A 26,133-nucleotide genomic window follows, 5' to 3' on the forward strand; every position below is an offset into this window, starting at 1 on the left:
ATTACCTCAAGAAAATTATATTGAAAAGCTATTACGACTAAACAGTGAACACAGTGATGATCATAGTCTTGAAAGGTGTTTCATGTCACGTTGCATGAAATTCCATCATATTATTAAAAGAATAAAGATGATTTTTCCTAGAATTTAACCTATGATATTTTAAATGATCTCTTGATAATCAATATGCTTCTATGATGTCAAGTTCGTGAAAAATACTAGAGAACCCGATAAAAAAAATCAAATTTATTTTCAAATTTTAGTTGACAAATTGTGATTGATTCCGCTCACACTCTTTACAACGAGATTAGTGTATGTCGTCCAATTGAGAAAAAATTGACACAATTTGAGTTGTGTAACATTACTTGTATATAATACGTTTTATCATCATCGAGTCTAACAACATACCTAAAGCTCTAAACAAGGTGTGGTTGACCTGGTCCAGTTGATTACCTTGCTAAAAATAACACAAACTTACTAATTTGAAACAAGGCAATGACAAGAACATAAACTTGTCAGTTGGTGATCATAAAATCAGAGCCAACCCTCGAATAATGATCTCCCTGTCTGAGAAACAAAACCCCAAAACATGATCCCCTGTCAAATGATATTAACCTCAGGTGCTGGTGCATGCATGGCAGCAAAGCATTTCCATATATCATTGTAATTAGTTTTAACCAGCCAATCTGGCCATGGAAGGCGGCAAAGCCGCGGCTCGGAAAGTGATGGTGATTGCAGATGCCACCCGTGAATCAGCATCTGCTCTTCAATACACTCTGTCTCATGCAATTCTTGATAATGATAGTTTGATTCTCCTCCATGTTTCCAATAATAATCTTCGGAAGCACTCGTTTTCCTTCTTCAAGAGATCGGGGACTAATAACAACAACAACAACAATAACAATAACAATAATAATAATAACAATAATAATAATCATAGCAGCCCCAGAGCCGCGGCATCAGAGCCTAATGTTCGTTGTAATTCCTCCAATTCTTCAAATTCTGGGGGCGGGGCTAGCGTAGACTTGAGTTTCTTAGAAGAGATGAAGCAAGCGTGCAAGAAAGCTATGCCAAAGATCGACGTGTCAATGGAGGTGGTGCCAATGGAAGGCAAAGATAAGGCTGGTGTTATTCTGTCTCAATGTTCAGAACTCGGAATTGATCTGCTTATTATTGGACAACGCAGAACCTTGTCCACGGCTATTCTAGGGTAAGTAATTCTTAAATAAGTCACTTATTTCTGAAAAAAGTATGGATACATGCACTTTTGGATTATATATGTGATGGTTTGTTTTTTCCCTTCAACTCTTATAACTTTTTTTTAAATAAGATACATTTGATAACAAATGGTTTCCTTCTCTCCTGATCAAAAACAACACTGACATGCCGTTGGAAATTGTTTTATAGTTTCTGTTTTCAGAAACAACTTTTTTATTCTCTCATTTAATTCCATTCAAGATAACGCAACCTAGAACCTTACCTCATTTCCTTTCAATTAATTCCTTCTGGACCGTCATCGCTTGGTTTGCTTCTCTTTTTGGTGTAACATATGAATCTGTTTGTTTAGGAAGCAAAGGAGGAGCTCACCATTAAAAGGAGACATGGTAGAATACTTGATTGAGAACAGCAAATGCACCTGTGTAGCAGTTCATAAGAAGGGCCAGCATTCCGGCTACCTGCTCAACACCAAAACCCAGAAAGATTTCTGGCTCTTAGCATGACATTCCATTTAACCGCTAATGCTGTGTACCAAAGTTTATTATTGGAAGGGAAGTAAGAGTAAGAAACAAAGACTACATACTCTCTTGCTTGTGTTCCCAACTTCTCTTGTTGCAAACAAATAAAGAAAATTAGAGGGAACCCTCACATATTTGTTTCCAGATTTTCAGAACATTTTCTGGAACATCTGAGATTAAAAATAAAAAAAAAAGCACCATTATTCCATTAATTCAGAGTAATCAGAACTTGTACTGAATCAAAGTTTCTCTTATTAAAAAATATAGATGAACTATGAAGATCCGATTATAGTAATCAGATCTTTTGCATTGCGCATGAAGTGCATACATGTAGACTATTACCTCCTAGTTAACAGTTGCTGTACCAGCATGGCAGCATCATAAACCACCAAACAAGTACTCGTAGATCAGCTGGCGGTGAGGTGTTCTAAGTTAATTGTGGAGCCCTAAAAATGCAGTGATGCCAGATGTTTACATACAGTTGGCTAATAGAGGGGATAAAAGCACCTCAATTGTTCAGCCTAATTCAAATGCAACTGAACCAAAAAGTTACAATATGGACTGCAAGGAAAAGTAACATTACTCATAGACGGCAAACGCAAAGGGTACGGGTCAATAAAAGAAAATACATTTTCTAGTTGCATGGGGCGAGACCTTTAACAGAAGTGCCAGACATCTAACCCAAAATTTCTGCCACAACTGTAAAAGGAATTAGAATGTTCACTAATTGACTTAAATTACTAGATTATACATCAAGGCTAAAGTTTACAAAATGTTTGGCATCTTTACATGAACCACAATTTGTCATAATGGCATCATCTATGCAATGTAACATTTTCCAAGGAGATGTCAGAAGTACCAAAATTTCTATGCCTGCCGTCAGCTAAATTGGTTAGTTGAAACCCCTTACTAGGGAGCTGGTTGATGAGAAGAGTTTCTAGCTGGCAAGCTATGCTCTTTCCAGGGACTAAGAGATATAGGAATGAAGCATTCTGCAATCCTTCCTTCGAACGATGGGCACGAACCCTGCTCCTAAGATCATCAGTCTGTAGCAGAATGATTATAAAATTAACTTGGTCCACATATAAAGAGAGAATACATACATAAACTTGAAACTATTTATGACAAATATTTTTTGGGTCGCAATAAACTAAAGCAACATGATCTGCTGTTTACTCTGTAAATGGATACTCATCCCATTACAAGGACTCCTAGTTAAACCTAACAATTAAATTTAAGGTATAAGCAACTCAAAACACTCTGCTCTGTTAAGACTTAAGAGTAAGTAGAATCATGCACATAAATTCTGTTAGCTAAACAAAACAGGATTAAAGATATATTTAACATGCTAATTACCCCATGATCAATCATCGCATTTGATAACATTGTGTCATTGGTCAGATAGTTGGAGGACTCTTCTCGTCGGAAAACGTTTTAAATATATATAACCTGCTTCAACATATAATGCTGGCAGTATAAAAAATAAAGAGAAGTCAAGTACCTCTCCAACATAAAGTCGTTTGTCAGGTCTAAGCAACACATACACACTTGAGGCACCAACTGTTAACGGGGGTGGCTGTTCCCTAGCAGCAATTAGAACACATTTTACAGCTGAAAGTTCTGAAATATTTTTCTTCTTGTAAAAATCAAGCAGTTGTTTCTGACATATTTTCGTCACAGCGCTCTCTACCTCCTTCCATAGCACATCCATTTGGTTTGTGGATGCCATAACGGAACATGCAGATTTTTCCCCGGCACTCTGTTCGTAAGCCTTATGAAATATCCTGTTTTTATCACTAGTAGACAATTCAACAGTTGTTTCATGCTGCAGGCAAGAATAATTTGCATAAACTGAAGAATACAACTCCTCAGCCCTCTTAATTATTGTTTCCTGAACACCTTCCCTTTGAGCTGTCTGAAAAGCTAGGCTTTCTCTGCAAATCCCATCTGTCAATCTCCATGTCGGTCTTGGCTGACCATCAATATATTCAGTTTCCATTGCTTTATGTACCGTCTTTTTTGTAGTCAATGGTAAATCAAAAATACCATGTAAATGAGTAGACACAATGCCCAGACAGCCAATGAAATCCAGAGTTTCAATTATGCTACCAGCAATACAAGTTCCTTTTGCTGTCTCTGTTCCACGACATATTTCATCTACAAGTACAAGGCTCCTTGAAGTCGCTCCACTTATGATAGAACGAACCTCCGACATTTCAATCTGAAAAGTACAAAGTAAAATAATAGTGCATGTGATATAGTCAATTCATTATTGTCCTAAAGGCAACACAAATTTAAGGCAATAACTAAAGAGGGCATGCCATTAAGTTAAGATCAGTAAAATACTAATTCAGCCGGACTATTTCTGATATTGGATCTTTTAGCCCATTATCAGCCATTTAATGTTCAGAAAAATCTAGGCCAAGTTCAGTGTAATGAACATAAACTTGATATCATATCACAATGACAACATACCTTAATTAAAAATATCTATTAGAGTGGACTCAAGATAATAATATGCAATAAATTTGAGCTAGAGTAAGCTATATAGAATTCGTTATATGAGAAATATGCCAACTTTTATGAAAACTTAATTAATATACCCTAATCTCTGACTGTGAGGTGTAAGCCACTGCAATTTAATATTTAAATATATGTGTGCGCGCGCGCGCGCGTCATATTATGCAGCCCTGGGTCGTACAATCACTTATCATTACTGCTCAGGCTACCCAAACTAGCATCCTTTTGCAATTCTAAAACATGATTTATTTTGGTGAAAACATATGAGGAAATGTGAACACGAATATAATGAGGTGCAGACAACTAAACATGCAAGCAACCTGAAATGAACTTTTCCCATCAGCAGGACTATCATAGGATTTCAGATGCAGCATGATGGAGTCAAAATGTGGAATCGAGGCCGACTCAGCCGGAACCATAAATCCACATATTCCTAGTAAGGAAGCTGCACAAATTGAACGAAGCAGGCTGGATTTACCACCACCATTTGGTCCAGTCAAGATAAAAAGTGATTGCATATCAACGGTATTCAGTACAGCATTGCCTTCTGCAGCATCAAACCAATATGGTGATAGACCAACTAGCTTCATACTGCCACCTTTGTCAAACTGAGATAAGACAGGAAAAACCCATTTCCTTCTTCTCCCTTCACTGTATCAAAAAAAATAAAAAAATACATGGGAATTGTTATTATGTCTAAGCATGAAACAGATTAAAGGGATGTAATTTCTTAATCTCTTAAAGTGATTGGTATTATTAACTGTGAAATTGATTTGATGGAGAAGAGTGAACTCCTCAAGATTGTTCGGTAGCAGATTGCAATCAATTCTACAACCACGTCGCTTAAAGATCTATTGTGTAGAACTACAAAATACTTTGAGCACCCAAGTATATCTAAATGTTCTAATATACTTGGAGGGATCACCAAAACATAAGCCTTAGTTCATTAAAAGAAATGCTAATAATTTAAAATTTTAGGACACATATCTTGTCCTTCTTTCCAACATAAGCGAAGAAATAAATACTTTATTTAATAATACGTTAATTATATCTTTTTTTGGAATATACTAATACATAGGAATCAGCTAATAGTGCGTTTATATTAAACATCTCGTTAGGCTTAGGAGCTAAAAGAAACAATGAGATTGGTAGCGAAAGCAAAGAGCGTCTATTGTATAAGTACTTGAAGAAAAACACTGCAAATCAGTATACCCGACCTCACATGAGCAAATAAGGCCTTTGCAATGACAAGCAACACTGAGGCGAAGACAAGAACATTAATTTTAGCTTGTAGTTCAGCAGAAAGTCCTCTCAACAATTCCAAGACCTTTTCTTTTGCTTTAGAACCTGCTTCATGGTACCTGAGACATAGGAAATGAACTCACTCTCTATTTTGGAAGTACAATTTAATTTTTGACTGAGTTACAGAAATTTGGACCTTGCTAATGCAACTTCCACCTTCGTTGTGGTAAACCACTCCTCTCCAACTTTTTTGCCTTTTGAATCTACAGCTGGCCTGAGCTGCTTTATTTGTTCTTCTCCAGGTGTACCAGCCCAAACAGATGGCGCAAATCGTTTACCCTTGAACCAAACCGCTCCATGCTCTCGAGCATATAATATTTCCCCTCTTGGTCCTCCAAGTGGTGCTGTCGACGCTTTTATTCTTGATAATATAGGTACAAAATCTTCTGTGACCTAATATACAATATCAAACATCTGTAAGAATGATTGTTTGTTTCTAAATTCAGGTCGAAAGGCGAGGATTTGAATTTATAGTTTGCAAATATTAAAATTTGAAAATTAAAAAAAAAGAGTATAATTTAGGGTAAAAAAACATTAGCATTAGCATATAACTATTATAATGTCAAATTTATAAACAATAAAGTGCATCCACTAGATGTGTCAAAGATGGCAAACTAGAGTAAATGCACGAATACAAGTAATATATGGCATAACTAGTGTGAATGTGTGAGTATGTTACTCGGACTCGGCTAGAGTGTCCGACATGAATATGTGTCCATGTGTCGAACTCTATAATATTTTGATAAATTTACATGTTTTTTGCCTAAAATAGTGTCCTAGTACAAGAGTCCACGTCCAGGTGTCGAGTGTCCGACACGAGTAATTCGAGCAAAATAAAGAGTCCGAGTAAACATAGAGCGTGACCCATACTGCAAAGACTCCACCCTATAAAATATTTACATACTGCGTACCAAACATAGACACGCAGAAAGTTTAAGAAATTATTACAGAACCGATGCAGAAACAAGGAAGCCAACTGAAGAGAATGCTGAGAGGAAGAGGCAGCATATAGTCGAGCAGTCTCTTGTGCCCTAAATGTACCATCTGTTCTATGGGTTTCTTGATCAGTTTGCAAATATCCTTTAAACTAAGAGGCCTTTAAGTACGACTTATAATATGTTCAGTTGGTTTTATATGTTAACAATACAACGGAATTATGGTCCTCTCCTAATTATTACAGTTTTTTTTTTTGGGAAGTGGGAACCCCTTCCAGTATGTTTATTCTCACCACAACTGCTCCACGACATTGTTCATCAGGCACATTACCTCAACCTTTAACAGAGTTGGGTTGTAAGTATCAACCCATATCGAGTAATGGTATCTAGAACTTTAATGCTCCATGGAAGAAAGGCACCCAGTAAGTTGGATTATCCATCAGTAAAAATATCAGTAGTTCACTACCAAAAGATGCATGAAAATAGGAGGTATGCCATAACACTTGTGCAGAAATCATGAAGCTCCACATCACGAATGCAAGGCTGATTGGTCATATTCAATTCCACATCTAACTAGAGGACCCCGAACTTTCTTTAATACACGTCTGTTCCAAAATAGAACCCCTTGTTTTTTACTTGTATATAATAATAAACCATAGTAAATTCAAGAGAATGCATGATTAAAGGATGACAAAAGTAACAAGGGCAAGTTTCAAGCGAAAACTTTATGTATGGTACTACTCCCTATCACCTATCTATAACAAAATAGTGCAAAAGGCTTACAGCTAATGACAAAGCCTCGGCTGCCTTTTCCACTTCTGTGAAAGCTTCGTTTAGGTGGATTCTCTTCACACGACCTTTCCACGATGACTCCAACATCTCAAAAAAGTCATCTGGGATGGCTGAATAGGAGCATATTTCTTGATCATTATCGCCGTCTAACGAAATAATTTCACCGATTCTACCAGACACCATTTCGGATTCTTTCACCTACAAATACACATGATAAGACATGTTAGAGACACATGCAGGAAGAGAAAACTTTAACAAAAGTATCTTTATCTGCATGAACAATTGTGTCCAATCTCATATAGAAGCGGCTTGAAAGCACGTGAAATGTTGAGCTGAGTAAATATGCCACAAGATGAAAGAAACCATGGAAGCCAAAATTCAAACTTTTACTTGTGGATATATACGTATTAAGAACATCACGAACTAAGTTCAGGAATAAATCGAACTAGCTTAACATGGCAATTGCACGAGTAAGAACAAAAGCTACAGAAAAGAAAACCAATACCAGCAGTACACAACAAAACTGTTAAATGTAGGAGACCCACTTGGTAGCTTTTTACAACACCATAAAATTTTGTGACAGATGGTCACATGGGATTAGCAGTATTTTAAAAAGCGTGTAAGCAGTCCTAAGCAGCTAGGTGATCTTTTATTGCTTAAGCGGCCACTTAGGAAATTTTCCAAGCAAACTGTAATGAAAATTACTAGCAACTTTGATATGTAAAATATTATATTTTATATATAATGGAAATGTGTCACCAACCAAAGTTGGACAAGGACCTGTTTCGAGTTTTTTCATCTTACCCGCTGATGGATAATATTAATGGAGGTTTTACTTTCGCCTCTATATATTATAGCGGAAATCCCCAAAGTTCATTCCACCCACCAATGGTGTAAGTTCGATTCGCCCAAAGTCAGCTTCGGTAGAACTGTGGTTAAAGAACTGGACTCATAATACTGTATTAAATTACAATTCATATATTATAATATGTAACATTTTATACGTAAAAGATACAGAATACAATTATAATAATCAAATCCAAGCTCTTTTAACTTGACAGCAAGTCACTTAGCACTTTATAAGGATGACCATCACACGACCCAAAAAACTTGGAAACTCAGGACTAAATAAGTTCTAATATATAATACTTTAGCTTCCACATGTGTCGTGTAATAAAAATTATAGCCATTAACCAACAGAAGAAGCAGCAAGCCAAAAATAAAAAAATTAGGCAGTGATAACACTAAGGTTTGTTATGGTGATCCACTCTTTAACCTCAACAACCAGGCAGTCATATATGTATAAGATCCTTTTAGTGGCTCACCCCAACACCTTATAATTTAGGAAGATGGACATCTAGCAAAGCGATTTAAAGAAACAAAATGCATGCAAGTTAGTGCTCTCACAACAAAGAATGGCCCCTGGTATCAATTTCATAAAATAAAAAAAAAGTTATTTATCAGAAGTCTGCCTCTGCATACACTTTCTACTGATTCAGTATCATAATTTCCTTCAAATATTCCAAATAACCCACGAAAAGTGGCAAAACACCAATTATCCTTACTAGTTTCTCAAAGTCGATATTCAATCCAGTTGCTGCCCAAGTAGGATCGATCAATAATTTTAGAATTTCATGGAGTTCAGAGTTCCCGTGCATCTGAATAACTTCATCAAGCACATTCTTTATCTTGCAAAACTCAATATGATTAGCCTCCTTCGACTCAAGTAGTTTTACTAGCTGCAGTAGATGCATGAGACAAGTGTCATAAAACATACTATGCAAACGAAACATTATAAGATCGATATATAAATTATGCTTAGGAATACGTAAACTTTCAATTGAGTTACCAAAACGCTACAGTTACTTACCATACTCATAATTAACATAAAAACGATATAATTATTGCTAACAGAAACTTCTCCATTTTTCCAACCATATCCAGTTTATAGGCCAGATTCATGTAGAAGGAGACACAGTTACAGAAAGCACTACTAATAAGAACATGCTCACTGAGTTATATTCGTCAAAAGCTGAAAATCTTTTAATGCCAATTGTAGGCTTTGACAATTCCAAAAACACATGTCATGTATTATTAAATATAATGGAAAGTAATTAAATACTAACCTTTGCAGGTGAAACACAAGTAAACTCGGGTATTGAACATGGTATACTGCTCATATGTTTGCAGATTGCTGCAACATCATATGGGAAAGTATATCAACATATGAAGTGGGAAAATTTAAGGCAGTAATTAACGAAGATTCAGACTTAGCACCAGCATAAACTGTCACCCCTTATAAGGCTCAAGGCTGGTATACCTTATATATGACAACTTAAAGCAGTGATAATATGCGGAATAACCAGCAACGAGTTGCTTTTTCCTTCATCTTAGTATACTAGTTAGCCTTGACAAATAGGTGATGATTAGCAGACTTGAACCATGGTTGGTCAAAGCATATATTATCTCATTTGCAACAACTTTTTTATTCTTTCACTATTCAATATAGAAAGTATGCTTAACAATAAAGCAAGTCATTAATAAACTAAGAAACTTTTATTAACTCTAAATATATCTCATTCTTCCAGTAATGTCATTTAGAATTATATTGCTTGATCTGAAATTATAATATGAACTGATTTTGCTCTAGGATTGTAAACTAATTGTCACAATCATAATATACTATTTACAGATAGATACTAATACACAGAGCATAGTTTTAAAATCCTCTTTCAATTTCAGGGTAAAGGGGTAGAATATACGACCACTTACCTTGAATTGTTGATGCGATTTCATAAGAAGGGGGATTCAAAAGAAGATCCTTAATATACCTAAGAGAAATAACAAACACTAAGAAGCCAATACTATTAACCATGCTTAAGAAAAGATGCACATACATCAGAACAACTTTTTATTTTAATTTGTAGAATGTGAAGTATAATTTGAGAAGTGGAGGTAGATTGGCCAAAAATGAAACTTATCTAGCCCCTATTATGGGTCTAGTTTCATTTTTGCCTAATCTGTTTAAAGAAATGCACAACCAGTTATTATTATATACAATTCCTTAGACCAATGTGGTTTACATAATGAGCAGGAAGAATGGCACAGGTCATGAGATGCAACAGCTCTCCCATAAGACAATGGTGCATTTCCTAGTCAGAAGATCAATATATCTAATTTTTAAAAGTACTTGTGGCTGTTTTGGGTTACTTATCAGTTGAGGAGGTATGAATGTACGGTAACCTATTAGCATTTCCAGGAGATCACAAATTGTGAACATACATTATTATGTCCAACATATCTTTCATGTTGTTCATCCCTATCCAACCTTTTTTGTAGGAAATTATTCACAAACTTGTACCAGCAAACGATGTGATGACGAAATAATAATAATGGTGCATATAATGAATCAAAAGCAAAAAGCTTATTGTGAAGTGTGCATACTGCATACGAACTTTGGACACTTGGTGTCCAAAGCAAGGACTCAATTTACTATTTTACTGATGTCGATTCTAGTCCACACTTAAGGCTCTGCCTAGTAAAGGCCGGGGATTAACGATCTCTGTTAATCAAATTCAAGACGTTCTCATCAATGCCAATCATGTTATCAATAGTGTACATAGCACCGTTCATCATAACCAGCCATCCACTAAAGTAATACATTCCCACGTGACAACTTCCACCTGCATGCCATCTACCCAGCAGACCTAGGTTACAGTTTAGGTGTATAAATGAGTCCCTCACGGGCATGTCAACTTACCTGCATGTTCAGATTCTCAACTGAGGTCCAAGGTTCTACAAAATTATAGGTTGTCCAAAATTAATTTTTAAGGCGATAATATTTGGGGCCAACTGAATTGAGTTTTATGTAAAAACAAGACCGCCAAGTTTAGTATTATGGTAAGAGCATCTCCAATGGGCTCTTTAAACAAGCTCTTAACTCTAAATTTAAAGAGCAAGTCAAGAATTGGTGCTCCAATGGGCTCTTAGAAACTCTTTAAGAATTTAAGAGCCTGCTCTCTCTCCTCTCTTTTAAAGAGCATCTAGTAGCTCTTAACTTTTTTTTTTGTAGGAGTAGCTCTTAACTTTTTATTTATGAATATAATATTAATTTCTCTTCTAGCTTCCCTCTCTTTTAGCCTTTAGGTAACTTTTCCCTTTTATTTATATAAAATAAATATAAAATGTGAATAAAGAGCTAAGCATGAAGAGTAGTATTGGAGTTCTCACGTTTTTCAATATATTAACTCATTAGGAGCCACATTTGATATTATTATTTAACGAATGATTTAGGAGCACCATTGGAGATGCTCTAAATGCTCAAGCTTGAGTGTGATTCTTATAGAATGATTAATGTGATATAAAGTGTGTTATTCAACAGTTGCCTGACCACTCCTAAAGAACATGCTGACTGACCTCCCTATTGGCCTGGCTGATCAACCATGAACACAGCGCAATGGGAAGTAAAAATCTATAATATAGATACGAAATTTCGAGCTGCTTGTATTAGGTGTAATGTGGAAATACTTGTGAACAAACAATTCAGGGAACTTCTCACTCACGAAACTGGTAGACCGATGCAATCTGATGGGAGTAGAACCTTTATTAAACTTGGTATGCCTTCTGTTGATATAGCACCTGAAACACAAACCATAGGAAACACGGTTTTTCTGCTCATAATGAAGCAGCAACTTACTAAAGTGAATTCAGAAATCAAAGCATACGAAAGCCAAAGAACATATACTGACCAATTTGTGTGGCTGTTCCTAAGTGTAGTGAACGAGGCCGATTTACTGAAGCAACAGTAACGTTTCTGAACGTGACTTCAATGTCAAGACCATAGAGCTCCTTTACCTAAATTTTTACAACCAACTGTGATCGTAAAAGTTCTGACAGTAGGTAAAGCACACACACAAAAAAAGTAATAATTACTATACAGATGTACAGTAAAGAGACAAAATCAAAGATGAACCTTAATGATCAGTTCATTCACTGGGTCGCCTTCAAACCATTCAAAACTTCTCGCATTACATTCTCCCCACAATAACCCACCTTCTCCAAATTCTCCCCACCGACTAGTACCTGAAAAAATCTCTAATGATTTTAAAAAAACCTTCTTGCAAGGAATATCTTGAAAACATTAAGTGGTGGAGCTACATAGGAGCTAGGAGGGACTATAGCCCTTGCTACAAAAAAAGTTACATAAAAGTACTTAATAGAATTTATGAAGATTAGAGACATATTAGCTTAATTTTTTAATTAAATCTTAGCTCCCACACTGAAAACCTTTTAGTTCTGCCCATGATAATCCTAAAGAATGACACAAGATACATTGCAAGTGATTTATAGATTAGAAAAGGAAAAAAATAGGCATAAAAGGTAAAGAAGATACAAAATAAATGTTTTAAGGGATTTTTACGTCAGCTAAAGCTCATATAGCAAATAAATGAACTCAAGATAAAATTAATTAGTATTTCAGTCGAAGTAAGATTTAAATGAAATGAGCCACCAGATAAGCCCATTTAAACTTGGCAGCTCAAAATTAATGAAAACACTAATTGATCTTCAACTTAAATGATCAACACTCTAGTGAGCATCTGCATTAGTCTAGGAAGAGAAGACCAACTATTTTCCCCATTTTAGGAAAGAAAAAGAAATGAAACACCTTTTGGCTGTCTTTTCTCTCTTACTCTTCTCACATGTTGAACAAAAATTCATTCACACATATTTGCGGAGGTTCCATTACACTTCACCATTTTTTCCAACAAAAGATGAGGAAACTTAACTCAAAAAGAAAGCACCCTTACTTCTTTTCCTTCCCCACCTTTCCTTCGAGTGAAATCCAGAAACAAAAAGTTGAAGTGACCAGACCAATAGTGAAAAGAACTATGCTGTGGAATAATTCTACTATGTCCTGCTTTTTTCTTAAACAAACTTTATACGCCATCTTCCAATTTCCTTACGTTATAAAGATCTATCTGAAAAAACTGATATTAAAATTTGACTACAACCGGGATTCATGGCTAGCCCATCGACAAATTCTAATTCCCAATTGCTCCCCCATGACAAAGTCATGGTTTTGAATCCTCGACTCTCCCTCCCCCTTGCACTTCAAAAATATATGTAACTAATGTCAATAATTATTATGACTCTTCAAACGTGACTTTTTAGCATATAGCATAAGACTTGCAGCAAAGTACAATGAAACTCAGTATATATCATATTGGATGTAACAATCTGCAATAACAACATAAAACAATTTAGTCTGGAATAACTATTTGGTCACCCACCAACATCCTAGTTATGGTATTAATGTAGTATGGTAAAAACGCCAAGACCCAGTAGATCTAGAATCTCATAAACCTGAAGAATTGTGTTTCAGCGATCTGTGCAGAAACAAATGATGATACTGACAAGTCCGAAGTTTGGTAACTACAGCTTCTTCAGTTAGACCATCCTCCGCAGAGTATGTCTTCATGGTCTCTAGTACTGAGATTAGGCAATACCCCTTTGCAGAGCGGGACACTCCTAAGTAGAGACAATCAGCACAATAAACAACTTAAGCATTATGCAAAGATAAAAGTGATAAAACAAGTATTGAAAAGTAAGCTCGGAAATAATTTACCAATGATTAAAACCTCTTACATAGATATACATAGTGATATATTTAGCACATACCAACTACTGGCATTGGTTCTGGGAAATCAAGATCACGATCATCTTCAACAAGTCCGAAAACATATGGATTACCAGGATGTGCATGGCTGTGTGTGTTAAGAAATATGTAAGTGGAAGATATGTATAATTACTAAGCATAATAAACTATAGCTGTTAGATAAAAAAAAACACTGCAAGACACTTAAATTTAACAAAATGTAATTAGCATGTAATACCCAGATATAAAACGCCTTTTTCTAGCACGAGCTTGAGTCGGACCCTGCACTTCTTCTACTATGCACTGTGTTAGACAGACATGTTAAAACTCTTAACATTGTCACTTATTATTTGTATAAATAAAGATGGATACAAATCAGTCATGATTGATAAGATCCCTACCAAGCAAAAGGACTGCCTAAAATCACTATTTTATCTATTAATCAGCAAGTGTAGACATGCTCATTTCAATAATATATGCAAAATAACATGCATTACCTTCCTTAATCATTACTGTTTTTCACATGTCTTTGCCTCATGTTTTGTATCTAATAACCTCAATAAGAGAGGAATTGATAGTAATGTCAGTGATGTCGGACAAGTTTAGGAAAGGGTGACAACAGGTGATAGAACCTACCTCTACAAGGGATCTGTAGGAACACAAATTTAAAATAAAATAAAATAATAATAATAATCAAAATGTAATTAATTTAGGATGATAGCATCTCCTTGCATAGTTGAAATTGTGTCTTGGATGATAAGAAAGTCCTCCTGCTTATTGTCTAGATTCCTAGTAACTAAATACTAAATAGTACCTATCGTCCAAATTTCACAATATTCATGATATATAATAGAAATACTTTTTTGGAAAATTATAATATAAATATACTTATATTTAAGTAAAAATATGATATATTAAACAAGTAACTTCAATGTTTTAACTTAGCATCATTTTCCTTTATTGACATTAAATCCACCTCCAGTTTTAATGTAAAGGAAAATCTTAAAGGCTCAAACACGAATCCTAACAATAATACAATGAAACTATGAAAGCCAATGGTAGGTATCCCTTAAATAAAGCATTTTAAATTACGGAGTCAGTGGGGACTGTACAAAGCCTCCTTAACATTCACAAGAAAAGATTGATAATCATTAAGTTCCACTTGTCTGATCTCCACATCATTGACTTGTACCCTAGGTTGCTCTGAGAATTAGTACGGATTGGTGGACACAACACATATTTAACTACCCAAATCAACATGTTTAAAACTACTTAAACTTTGGATACAGCTAAGACGGCATAATATCATACATAATTAGATAATTATTAAATAATTGTGTTATCAGATCATCATAGCAAAACTAATACATAAGAGAATTAATTACTTGTCTAAACATGAAGTTGAAATCCAAAAATAAAAGGAACATATATCTAGAAGAATTAAAATTATTAGTAACATAAATATTGCTATAAATATCTTTATTTTTTTCATTTTAAAATAGGTAATATTAATAAAAACTTATAAAGAGCCTGATGTAAAATGGCACGGCCAAGATGTACCGAAGGGTATAATGCCATAGTTTTTTGCATTGGAAATTCTATGACAATGGGAATTTTATAATAATGAATTGAATTTTGATTAATGAATTGAAATTTGATTAAATTATATTAACCGACTGATTATAGAATATTGGAATAGATAATGTTAGAGTTAAAAAGAGTTACATGATTGTTCGTGACTTCGTGTTTGATTAAAAGTGATGAAGAACCTTGTGAAAAATATTTGTTTCAGTTAGTGGTTGAAGAAGAGGAAAGCTTGGTCTTTGGCTGCAAGAGTAGCTGAGTGGCTGGGGCCTTCTACCATTTTGAAGCATGGCAAGGTTAAGAAACGGTTAGTAGGGAATAGAACTGTTACTGGCTATTGTTAGAATACAAGTCGGTCCTCAGATTTATTAAATCTTGTGTTGTGGTATGTAACACTTAATTAGATAATGTATTGTTTCGCCATATGTGGCTTTTCTTTCTTACATGTATACCATTTGTTAATTCAGATAATGTCTATTGTTGGGAAATATTATCTTTTATGACTTACCAACAATATGGATATACAGATATAATCATGTGGTCCTGGTGGTGGTGGTGGTGAACAAAGCTACAATTATAACTAAGAATATGATAGTTTATTATTCCATCTTTCTTAGCCTTTTATAGCTTAATCACTTATAAGGTTTTTTTTCTTTTGTTTTCATTTGCCGTACATAGGAGCTAATACCTCCCCTCTTCAGTGTTATCTTATTCTAGTAGAGTGTACATCTTTCTAACACTTTTATGATTGAACACCAAGAAAATTGGGATTCAAACATTTCCAATTGCATATAAATACACACATCAAAAACCATGCAAGCCTATATAACGTGTATCAAATATAAATATTAATGACAAATAATATTAACATCCTTAAAATTTAATGTACTCACAACTGAATAACCATTCCGGGTCAGGTCATCCAATGTCTGACGCAGATTCTGCAAAAAAAAAATGTGATTAAAGGAAATAGGTCAACACCAAAACTCAAGGAAAACTCATTGAAAAAAAATCGATGATGATGATGTAAGATTAGAATTTAAACTAATGCTACCAATACAAAACCATTGTTCTCACAGTATTCTACAGAATACTTGAATGGAAACTGTACCATGACAGGGCAGCCAGCTTTTGGGATACTATCTGAACGCAAACCACCAAATGGATTTAAACCCGCATATTCCACAAGAACACAAGCATCAATGCCAATGGCTTCATAAAAGTCACCCACCTAGATAGACAAAATACATTGATGCTTGAAAAAGCATAATTTAATACAACTTAAAGAAGAAAAATTAGAGAAAGGGACTGTGATGTGAATTATATATAAATCACAAGTATAGCATACCCTGCATAGCAAAATTTCACGTGGAAATCTAGACTTGAATTGCAACATTTCCCAGTTGATTGATCCTTCTTTAAGACTACATAAGTTATTGAAATATTATTTATTATGATTCTTGTCTAGAATGTATAATCAAAAAGAGGAGAATAGTTCTTGTACAGAGTTTAATAAATAAAACATGCACAAAAATATGTAAAGTCATGGCCCCTTATTTTAGTATTTCAGCATTTAACGATGACTCTGTGATATATGAAAATGAGAAGTTATCAGTGACTTTAATACTTCTATTTATGATTATCAAAAATCAGAATGGTTTGTTTCAGAAAAAGACAATGTAGAATTAAAGTTAACACTGTGGGGTGATAGCTATATCTCGAGATAAACATGGTGAGCAAAAGTTGTTGTATAGATCATCTTCTGACTTCTGGAGTTTCAATAGGGCTGACATTATATTATCAAGACATTGTGAAAGCTGAGCAACGGTCAACGTTGCCAAAGTAAACACAACCTGAATATTAAGCCTAAAGATCAGACAAAATTTTAGAGAACAAGTCATGTTGTGCATAACAAAACGCATGTCTACAACTATAGATACGACGATTTTCTTGATATACAATATTGTCTAGCCAAGATCTTAAATAAATATTTGAGACCATTTTTAGTCGTGTGCCATTGTTCACCTACTATAGTAACAAAACATGTTGGCAAAATTCAAAATATCGTAAACCTTTTTGCATAAAAAATGTAATGAATAGAAATCTACTTCATTAAGATGAAAGAGAAAACTAAACCTTGCTAATGTCCTGCTTGTGGTTCAAAATGCGATGCATTATAGGGTTAGCTCCTCAAGTGTACATGACATCAAGAAATCTTTACATATCTTACCAAGTGCAAAAGTCATTTCTAAATTTGATTGGGTTTTGAAAATTTATCTATTACCTTGTAACAACAATATATATACAAAGATGTTATCAGTGTTAAGAAGCGCATGACATAAGTGTATCAGGTAATTGTGACATCAACGTAGAGTTCCTACTTTTATTTATAATAAGTAGCAGTTAACATATATACATAACTAACAGTACTCCTGCCATGTTTTGTCTCTATGACCCAGAACTGATTGCTCCATTGTAAACATAGTGTTTTCATACATTCCGTAATCAGATGCAAAGAAAACATTTTATCTTCCTGCATTTTCCCATGTCCTATCTTTTAAGAAGTTTAGGAAACAATATTTTTCAGTAGAATAGGTGTAAGTTATATTGTAAAGAAAAACAGAAACAAAGTAATTTATGAAATTCCTATTGAGCTCCAAAATGTCACCTTCCATTCCTCAGGTTGACATCTAAACCCAACAAGTTGGAATATGTAAGCCTACTGATCAGTTGAACAGTAGAAGACTTCCTGCACATCTGCATCCTCTGATTAAAAAACATCAGATTTAGAAACACTTATTAATCAAATAAAAGATATTTCAATATTTACTGAAAAAGAATTTGCTTGTGATGCGCCACTTTAAGCAACAAAATCTTGCACAGGGTACCTCCTTCCACCACAAAATGTTAGAATAATCTTTCTCATCTAGGGAACCTTCTAATTCTTTGTGGTTTCTTAGAGCTTTAATATTTCCCCTCAAGCGCTTCTTCTCTTTCAAGGAACGAATCTGATTGCACTGCTCGATGCTTTAAGTATAGTTCAAAGAATAGAGGAATATAATTAGTAAGAACTGATTGACAACAATGATATCCAAAATTTTGCAACAATTAAGTTAGAAAAATTGAAGGAGCAACCAACTCTTCCTACCTTAATTGTGCAAAGTGAAGACCTAAGAGCAACAAATTTGCAGCAAATAAAAGGAATATGTAATGAAACATTCATCATCTTTTACATTTATCTCCAAGATGTACGTCATGTCTTAATATTCTCGATATCAAATTCACTTACCCCTGGTCCCTACTTTTTTACAAAAATAATAAATCAATTTACAGATGAATTGAAAATTATGGTTAATCATAAGAGACAAAAGTGGAGCTAGGCAGCTAGCACATGACAGTGGGGGTAAAACCCAGTAGCATGAAGTTCAAAATATAATTAGTAACATATTTATATTTGACTAACTTTATATTTTTACATCTTAATTGAGATGTTATGAAAAAATTGTAAGATTCACATCAATAAGGTGGCTGCTGCTGCTACTAGGTTTTTAATGTTCATCCGGAAAAATCTAGTTCATGCGGGAAAAAATTGTAAGATTCACATCAGCTAATTGCTAGAACTAGATTTTCCCGAGTGAACATTAAAAACCTAGTAGTAGCAGCCACCTTATTGATTTTCTCTCTGGTTGATACGGTCGAGTGTACCGCACACTAAGGAACAACTGCTAGGGATCAAGGACAAGGTCAGGATAATCATCAAAGGTCTCTCATCTTAAAGGAATGTAATTCAAATCCATGAGCTTATATCCGATACATGGTCATATACTCATATTGAATGGGTTTTGGAGTTATTAGATTGCTATATGCGCCTCCGCGGAACCTCCAATTCCTTTCATCACTTCGTAAATAATCCATTTTCCCGTAATGCCGTAGCTGAGACAGCAATTACAACTTATTACATAAATCAAATTTGTGTTTGGTACATGTTAAAGAATGTATATCACTTTTCGGGGATTATTACTGGATGTAGAGTGGTCATAAACTCATAGTGGTATAGCAATTAATGCCTTGTCAGCAGTACATTCATTTTCTCCAGGAAAACTTTTACATTGTAGTATAGAACAGGAACACCAAATTAAAAAAAAATTAAGGATGCATTCAAATATTTAAACAAAAGACATAAAAATAAAATAACAAGCCTAGAAAAGAAACTACACATATATAGCGAGAGAGAGGGAGAGGGAAGGGAGGGAGAGGGGGGAGGGAGAGAGGGGGGGAGGGAGGGAGAGGGAGAGAGAGAGAGAGAGAGAGAGAGAGAGAGAGAGAGAGAGAGAGAGAGAGAGATAGAGATTACTTATAGGGAGAGGAGGCGAAAGGGCGACTGTGAAGAGGGGGACGAAGTAGAAGAGCAAGAGAGCGCAAACGAGGGGCTGAAACGACGACGGATTTGGCGGTGGCCCAGTACATTGGTGCGTGTGAAAGTATATATGTTGTGAATATAAACGGAAGGTCTTGTTGTTAAATAATACTTCTCAGTGCAGAGAAATTAGGGTTTATACTGGCCTTACGGAAGCTCAGTAATGGATACTTCCCGCCACAAACAAGATGAAGAAGAAGGGCTTTGTGTACTTGTCTCAGACTAGACATGAGCCGTTTCTCTCCCTTCACAAGTTTACTTATGTCTGACACATATGTGGCGTGAACTGTGAAGGGCCCTTTTATTCGATCAATATTTTTTTTTTTTTTTGCTAAATAAAATTTTATAAGAAAACAGGGAGAAACAAGATTCAATACTGCCTCCCAGGTCATATCCGGCCATTTTATAACGTTAGACCATTTTCAATATTGTTTAGTTATAAGAGATTTATTTTGTTTTTTCACGAAAAGTGAATAATTTTAATAAAATATTCAAATTCAATCGGAGCATGTCTTGAACACTCAATTATAATAATTGGACTGTGAAATAAAAAAACTCAGTTAACTAAATAGCTATTTTTTTGACATACTCACGAAACTCCGATCTTATAAAATCTTCAGCTAAAAAATAAGTTGAAATACTAAAACAAAAAAAATATACATGATCTTCTCAAAATCTCCTACTCCAACGCGTCTTATAGAATTATAGTAAAAAATGATTATATTTTCCCTAGCAAATGTCACGTCATCTATTAACCTATTAAAATAATAAAATTTGTTTATAACATGCTATATTTAAAATATAACCACTCAATATAATTAGTAACATCGAAACAAAATGTGGTACTGGTTCAAAAAAGTTTACATAATGTCTGAACAATTTAGCCAACTATTATAATTAACCCCAACGCGTTTAAGATGCTCTTACATCATTTAAACACGATATATGCATGTTTTAAAAAAAAATATTGTATATATTTGCTTTATTAATTCACATGATGCACGCGTTCTAACCTATTCTTAAAACATACGATATACGGATATTTATATATAATATATTTAGGGAAATCTACAAAACTACCTACCTTTTCTTTTATTGTTTTCAAAAATACTACCTTCCAGAATTATTTTTAAAAATACCTTTTCATAAAAAAAAAAATCAAAAATACTGTTTGCAACTTTTGCAACCTCATTTGCAACTACAGGCGGCGCCAGCCGTGTTGCAACCTCTTTTGCAACTTCATATGCAGCTGAATTCCTGATTTCAAGTTCCAGTTTTCAAATGTCATTTTCGACCTCATTTTCGGAATCGATATATATATATATATATATATATATAGAGAGAGAGAGAGAGAGTCCTACTCCAATAGAAACCAAATTAGCCTAAAAACTAAAAACCAGTTTCTGGACAGTGTTTTATCACTATTTTTAACTACAGAAATCACTAATTTGTACATAACATATCACTCATTTATATATAGCATATCTCGCGAATATAAATATATATATACACATATATGCAATGTATATGACCATCATCTTCACCCAAATCGTAATAATGGACCTCTTACCACCATTACCAAACGTTTCTATAACTTTCCACCATTGTTTATCATCACCAATAGTCACATACACTTTCCATCATAACTTACAAAACTAACGACTACTTACCATCATCATACAACTTCTCTTGCGGCTTCCTACCACCAAGAACCTTCTTACGGATGAAATTAATCATCTATAACCGATTATCAATAATTTAGATAAGTAGATTTTCTCAATTTTGATAATAAAAATCGTTGTTTACATACTGTATAAAAACAGTGATTAGTGCAGTATAAATTAGTGATACCCGTAGTTATAAATAGTGGTAGGGAAACTGGTTTCTAGTTTTTATTTTAAGAGTGGTTTCTATTTGATCATGAGCCTATATATATATATATATATATATATATATATATATATATATATATATATCGATTCCGAAAATGAGGTCGAAAATGACATTTGAAAACTGGAACTTGAAATCAGGATTTGTAATTGCATATATGGTCGCATATGGTTGTATTCAGTTGCATATGGTTGCATTCAGTTGATTCTATTGTAATCTAATGGCCCCGCTAGGGGCACACCATACATCTGTTGTTACTTACAGTTTTCAGTTGCATTTAGTTGCAACTGAGGTTGCAAATGAAGTTGCAAAAGTTGCAACTGCAGTTGCAACCTCATTTGCAACTTTTGCAACCTCATTTACAACTATATATAGTTTTCAGTTGCATTTAGTTGCAACTGAGGTTGCAAATGAAGTTGCAACTGCAGTTGCAAAAGTTGCAACTGCAGTTGCAACTTCATTTGCAACCTCATTTGCAACTTTTGCAACCTCATTTGCAACTTTTGCAACTTCATTTGCAACTTTTACGGCTGCGCTGCCCAAGGTTGCAAATGAGGTTGCAAAAGTTGCAAATCGTATTTTTGAAGAAAAAAAATTTATGAAAAGGTATTTTTAAAAACAATGAAAAAGATGGTAGTAATTTAAAAAAAAAAATTTTACAGATGGGTATTTTTAAAAAGATCCCATATATTTATAAGAACGCGTTCAAGAGAATACCTATCCTTAAACCAGAACCTTGGAACCACTAAACTTCCGCTTAGTGGTTCCGTTGCATAATTATAGTCGTATGTGTTCAAAAATAATTTCAAAATATAATACATAACCACAACATTTTTTGCATGTGTATTCTGCGGCAGAACCTTGATTAATACTGGAAATAAGCCTAAGACTTCTGAGAGTTCTTAGGCCAAGGTTTCTATGAAGAACATGACCCTTATTTATATTAATATATAACATAACATATTATTTTAATATTATATTATCAAAATACAATATTTAAATATACAAGGAGGAGGATGATATTGACATCAGCCTCACTGGTACAAATATCGAAATGCAACCTGCTTACATGTCATTCAAGACTACACAATGTCTTCAATAAAAGCTATTACATGGTGTCAATTTGGCTTGTCCTAACAGACGAATAATAGTGAGATTCAAGCTCCGTAAGACTAGCAGCAGCATCCTCTCCGATTCTGGCCAACATGCCATCTGTTTTGTCTGCCAGCTGGTTTAGTTCCTCTGTTCTTTGCTCTACATGATCATTAAGGGTCGCAAACCCTGAAAAGATGGCTGTTTGCTTCAACTCTGACACCAATTTAAGCAATGAATCGGCTGCCTGAACCTGTTTAAGAAGCGTGTATACAGGTAACGGATAAGTTTCTTCCAGTGAGCCACATTGTAAAATAGGACAAATAAGGCTACTTTATGTGACACCAGTGTTCGTCAATTTTCAGTAGGAACTTTTTAGCAGGTAAAAGTGCTACATCCAAGGAGACAACATATAACTGTACAAGTACAACATCAGATCTTCAGAAGGCGAATCGAAATCACAATTAACCAGTACACCAAATCTACACACCAGAAACAAGCCCTACCCCATTACGAAAAAGAAAGAAAAAATTATCATTCAGACTAGCATGTCAGAGTAATACAGGATAAATATATACCAACTCATTTTCTTTGTTAAACTGCATTAAGGTCTCCATTAGGATGGTTCACAAAACATTAATATGTATGTAAAGATCTGAAATGGCATCCTCATACCATTCTGGATGCACGCATCTCCATCATGAAAGCTTCTTGTGAATTTCTGACAGGTGGATCATTAACCTGCAATGTGCACAATGCTGTTAGTTTATGACACTTGTTCTATCTGATGCAAATGAGCTAGAGCCTCGGGATTACATGACAACTTAAACACCTGCAGCACTTAAGAGTACAAATGTATATAAAGCACAATGAGCATAAGTATATTGTCGACTACACTCATATTAGGACGATTTGACCAGTAAATAGTTTACCTTCAGAGATTAACAGTTCTTAATTTATATAATTTTTTACTACATAAGTTACTAGTACACAGGTACTTCCTGATATTAGAGTGAACAATAATGTTTGAATATAGATTAACTGTTTGACATTGATCATAATAGACAGAATTTCTAACAAAACCAACTTCTAACATTGCTATATGCACAAGGACATAGCGAGAGGGGGCAAGAGAGTACCCGGGCAACATTGACGATGAAACTGAAATTGTCAACAATATTTCCAATGTCATTGTCAACTTTCTGTTGCAAAGTCTTCTGCTTTTGAGCAGCAGCAAGCGCAGCTGCAGCTGTGGGACCACCACCACCACCTCCTGTACCTCCCTTGTTCATGATTAATTTGAAGCAACTGCTGTTGTCCAAGAAAGTTAAGTACTCAATAACCTAGTTATACATAGTACGTTCATTTCTTTTGAATAATTAAATAAACGTCTAAGAAAGCAGGCAAAAAATTGCACTTTTGCATTGGGGGTGGCTAGTAATGGGTCAGGTTCAAAGTACAGAATAGTAATTGGTAAAAATTGTAAGTCTACCCAAAAAGGATTAATATATCAAAGTTGAACCGAACCTGTTAGTGCCTTACCATACCTGAACTTGACCTATTTTAACACGAATTACAAAAAGAATAGGTTGTGAGGCCTGACCCGAAAATCGAAAATTTGAAAAATCAAATTCAACAAGCATTTTGATTCATTTAAAGCAGAACCAAGATCACAATCCAAAAAGTGAAAAGTTGAAAATACAAACTCAGCAAGCATTTCCATTTATCTAATAAATTAGAACCAGGATCACCAAGTAGCATATTGATATTGAACTCACATCACATGGAAATCAACTGATCCTTCTACTGAAACAATCATATAATTTCTTAAAATCTTACACATTGTACTCAAAATTAACAAATATATGTGCTGCACACACACAAAAAGAACCGCATTGTTATATATAAAAAAAAGAAAGAAAAGGAACACTGTTTGCTTACTTTAAAAAAAATGAACTTAACTCGTTGACAAGTTTCCAGATATCATAGACAAAAGCATTTAAAAAAAATCACAAAATTTTCAATATGTGCATGTACTCTAAACGTTATCACCTTCATACTGTGACAAAATCTAATCACGGACCTATAGTCGATAAATCAGTAACGCAACCAACAATTTTGACAAACTCTGGCTAGAATCAACAATTAACAGACGACAAGCAGCAGCAGCAGCAATTATACATAATATCACTTCAGATTCCCCCAAAAAGACTTAAATTAAGAGTCAATACAAACCAATAATCAACAACTTCAATACAATTAAACCCGTAATTACTTAAAAATCAGTCATTTTTATAAACCTAATTAAGCAGCACAAGGCACAAATCAGAAAGGTAAGTGGAACCCTAAACGAGTGCAGAGATACATACAAAAACGTACATGCTTTTATAGATTCAAACGCGTGAGTATAATTAAGATGAGACTGCGGAGAGAATAAGTAAAAAGTGGTTACCTGAAGCCCAAGAGGGGTCTAAAATTTGATAAACAGAGGGAACGAAAGAGGAGACCACTCCTCACAGCTGACACAGGTATTCAGTGTCAGTTTGGTCCGGGTAAGTAACCAAAAGAAATGAAAATAATTAAACTGATTTTTTTTGTGAGCGAGAAAAAGTACTGGATATTCAATTGAAATTTAAATAATTTTCTTTGATTCATGAAATCTATCACTTTTTTTGAAATTTTTCATGAAATCTATTTGATTCAGAGTTTAAAAATGTAACGCAACCTTGTGATTTTAATTATAAATATAAATCATACTTCAAAATTCGATGATATTGAATAAGAATTTTAAATTAGTGGTTTTTTTGCTACTGATTAGAAATTGTGATTTGCAAGAGAGTAACTCCTCCAATTAGACATCCCTATCAAGCAATTCATCAACATGTTTTTTTAATTTTGATAGGTGGGCAGCGAAAATAGTGAGTATTCAAATCCATTCTAACAATATAACTCGTGATGACCCATTTAATTCATCGAGATGGATTTCTATCGGGTATTGTGATCGAGATAACTGGGATGACACATTTAATTCATCGAGATGGAATTCTATCGAGTATTGTGATTAAGTCTAATTGAAGGAGTAATTTTTAGTTAAGTAATATATTTTTATTTATTTATGAATATATTATCATTGTTATTGAGACGAACCGTTTAACTCAATATTAGCTGTTGTTTTTCTACTAGACTTATATGCCTTACAAATTAGTATAAGTT

At 34.4% G+C, this 26,133-nt stretch overlaps 3 protein-coding genes across 6 annotated transcripts; 1 reads left to right on the forward strand and 2 right to left on the reverse strand.

Moving 5' to 3' along the window:
• Positions 1 to 548: 548 nt before the first annotated feature.
• On the forward strand, positions 549 to 1,876 carry LOC108198993 (uncharacterized). The gene is made up of 2 exons (XM_017366763.2): positions 549 to 1,207; positions 1,565 to 1,876. The coding sequence occupies exons 1-2, from the start codon at positions 690 to 692 to the stop codon at positions 1,716 to 1,718; spliced, it is 672 nt and encodes a 223-aa protein (XP_017222252.1). The 5' UTR covers positions 549 to 689; the 3' UTR covers positions 1,719 to 1,876.
• LOC108199558 (DNA mismatch repair protein MSH1, mitochondrial) lies at positions 1,445 to 20,168 on the reverse strand. 3 transcript variants are annotated; one of them, XR_010286336.1, is made up of 24 exons: positions 19,876 to 20,129; positions 18,410 to 18,548; positions 18,190 to 18,287; positions 16,870 to 16,945; positions 16,633 to 16,752; positions 16,415 to 16,462; positions 14,176 to 14,240; positions 13,961 to 14,046; positions 13,646 to 13,810; positions 12,255 to 12,364; positions 12,031 to 12,136; positions 11,845 to 11,920; positions 10,055 to 10,113; positions 9,409 to 9,476; positions 8,848 to 9,021; positions 7,274 to 7,480; positions 5,692 to 5,948; positions 5,471 to 5,614; positions 4,574 to 4,904; positions 3,235 to 3,954; positions 2,593 to 2,779; positions 1,799 to 1,903; positions 1,634 to 1,673; positions 1,445 to 1,552 (listed from the first exon to the last, which is right to left on the reverse strand). XR_010286336.1 is itself a non-coding variant. In XM_064082855.1 (23 exons), the coding sequence occupies exons 1-22, from the start codon at positions 19,986 to 19,988 to the stop codon at positions 1,848 to 1,850; spliced, it is 3,405 nt and encodes a 1,134-aa protein (XP_063938925.1). In that variant the 5' UTR covers positions 19,989 to 20,129; the 3' UTR covers positions 1,536 to 1,673; positions 1,799 to 1,847. The 3 variants fall into 3 exon arrangements, 2 of the variants coding, with proteins under 2 accessions (XP_063938925.1, XP_017222920.1); XM_064082855.1 differs by having other exon boundaries at positions 1,536 to 1,673; XM_017367431.2 differs by lacking the exons at positions 1,445 to 1,552; positions 1,634 to 1,673; positions 1,799 to 1,903 and having other exon boundaries at positions 2,298 to 2,779; positions 19,876 to 20,168.
• Positions 20,169 to 22,779: 2,611 nt separating this feature from the next.
• Positions 22,780 to 25,474, reverse strand: LOC108199509 (mediator of RNA polymerase II transcription subunit 22a). 2 transcript variants are annotated; one of them, XM_017367343.2, is made up of 4 exons: positions 25,373 to 25,474; positions 24,060 to 24,231; positions 23,596 to 23,661; positions 22,780 to 23,173 (listed from the first exon to the last, which is right to left on the reverse strand). In XM_017367343.2, the coding sequence occupies exons 2-4, from the start codon at positions 24,210 to 24,212 to the stop codon at positions 22,937 to 22,939; spliced, it is 456 nt and encodes a 151-aa protein (XP_017222832.1). In that variant the 5' UTR covers positions 24,213 to 24,231; positions 25,373 to 25,474; the 3' UTR covers positions 22,780 to 22,936. The 2 variants fall into 2 exon arrangements, with proteins under 2 accessions (XP_017222832.1, XP_017222831.1); XM_017367342.2 differs by having other exon boundaries at positions 24,060 to 24,228; positions 25,373 to 25,470.
• Positions 25,475 to 26,133: the final 659 nt, after the last annotated feature.

The sequence above is a fragment of the Daucus carota genome, chromosome 8 (assembly GCF_001625215.2).
Source record: "Daucus carota subsp. sativus chromosome 8, DH1 v3.0, whole genome shotgun sequence".
NCBI classification, from domain to species: domain Eukaryota; kingdom Viridiplantae; phylum Streptophyta; class Magnoliopsida; order Apiales; family Apiaceae; genus Daucus; species Daucus carota.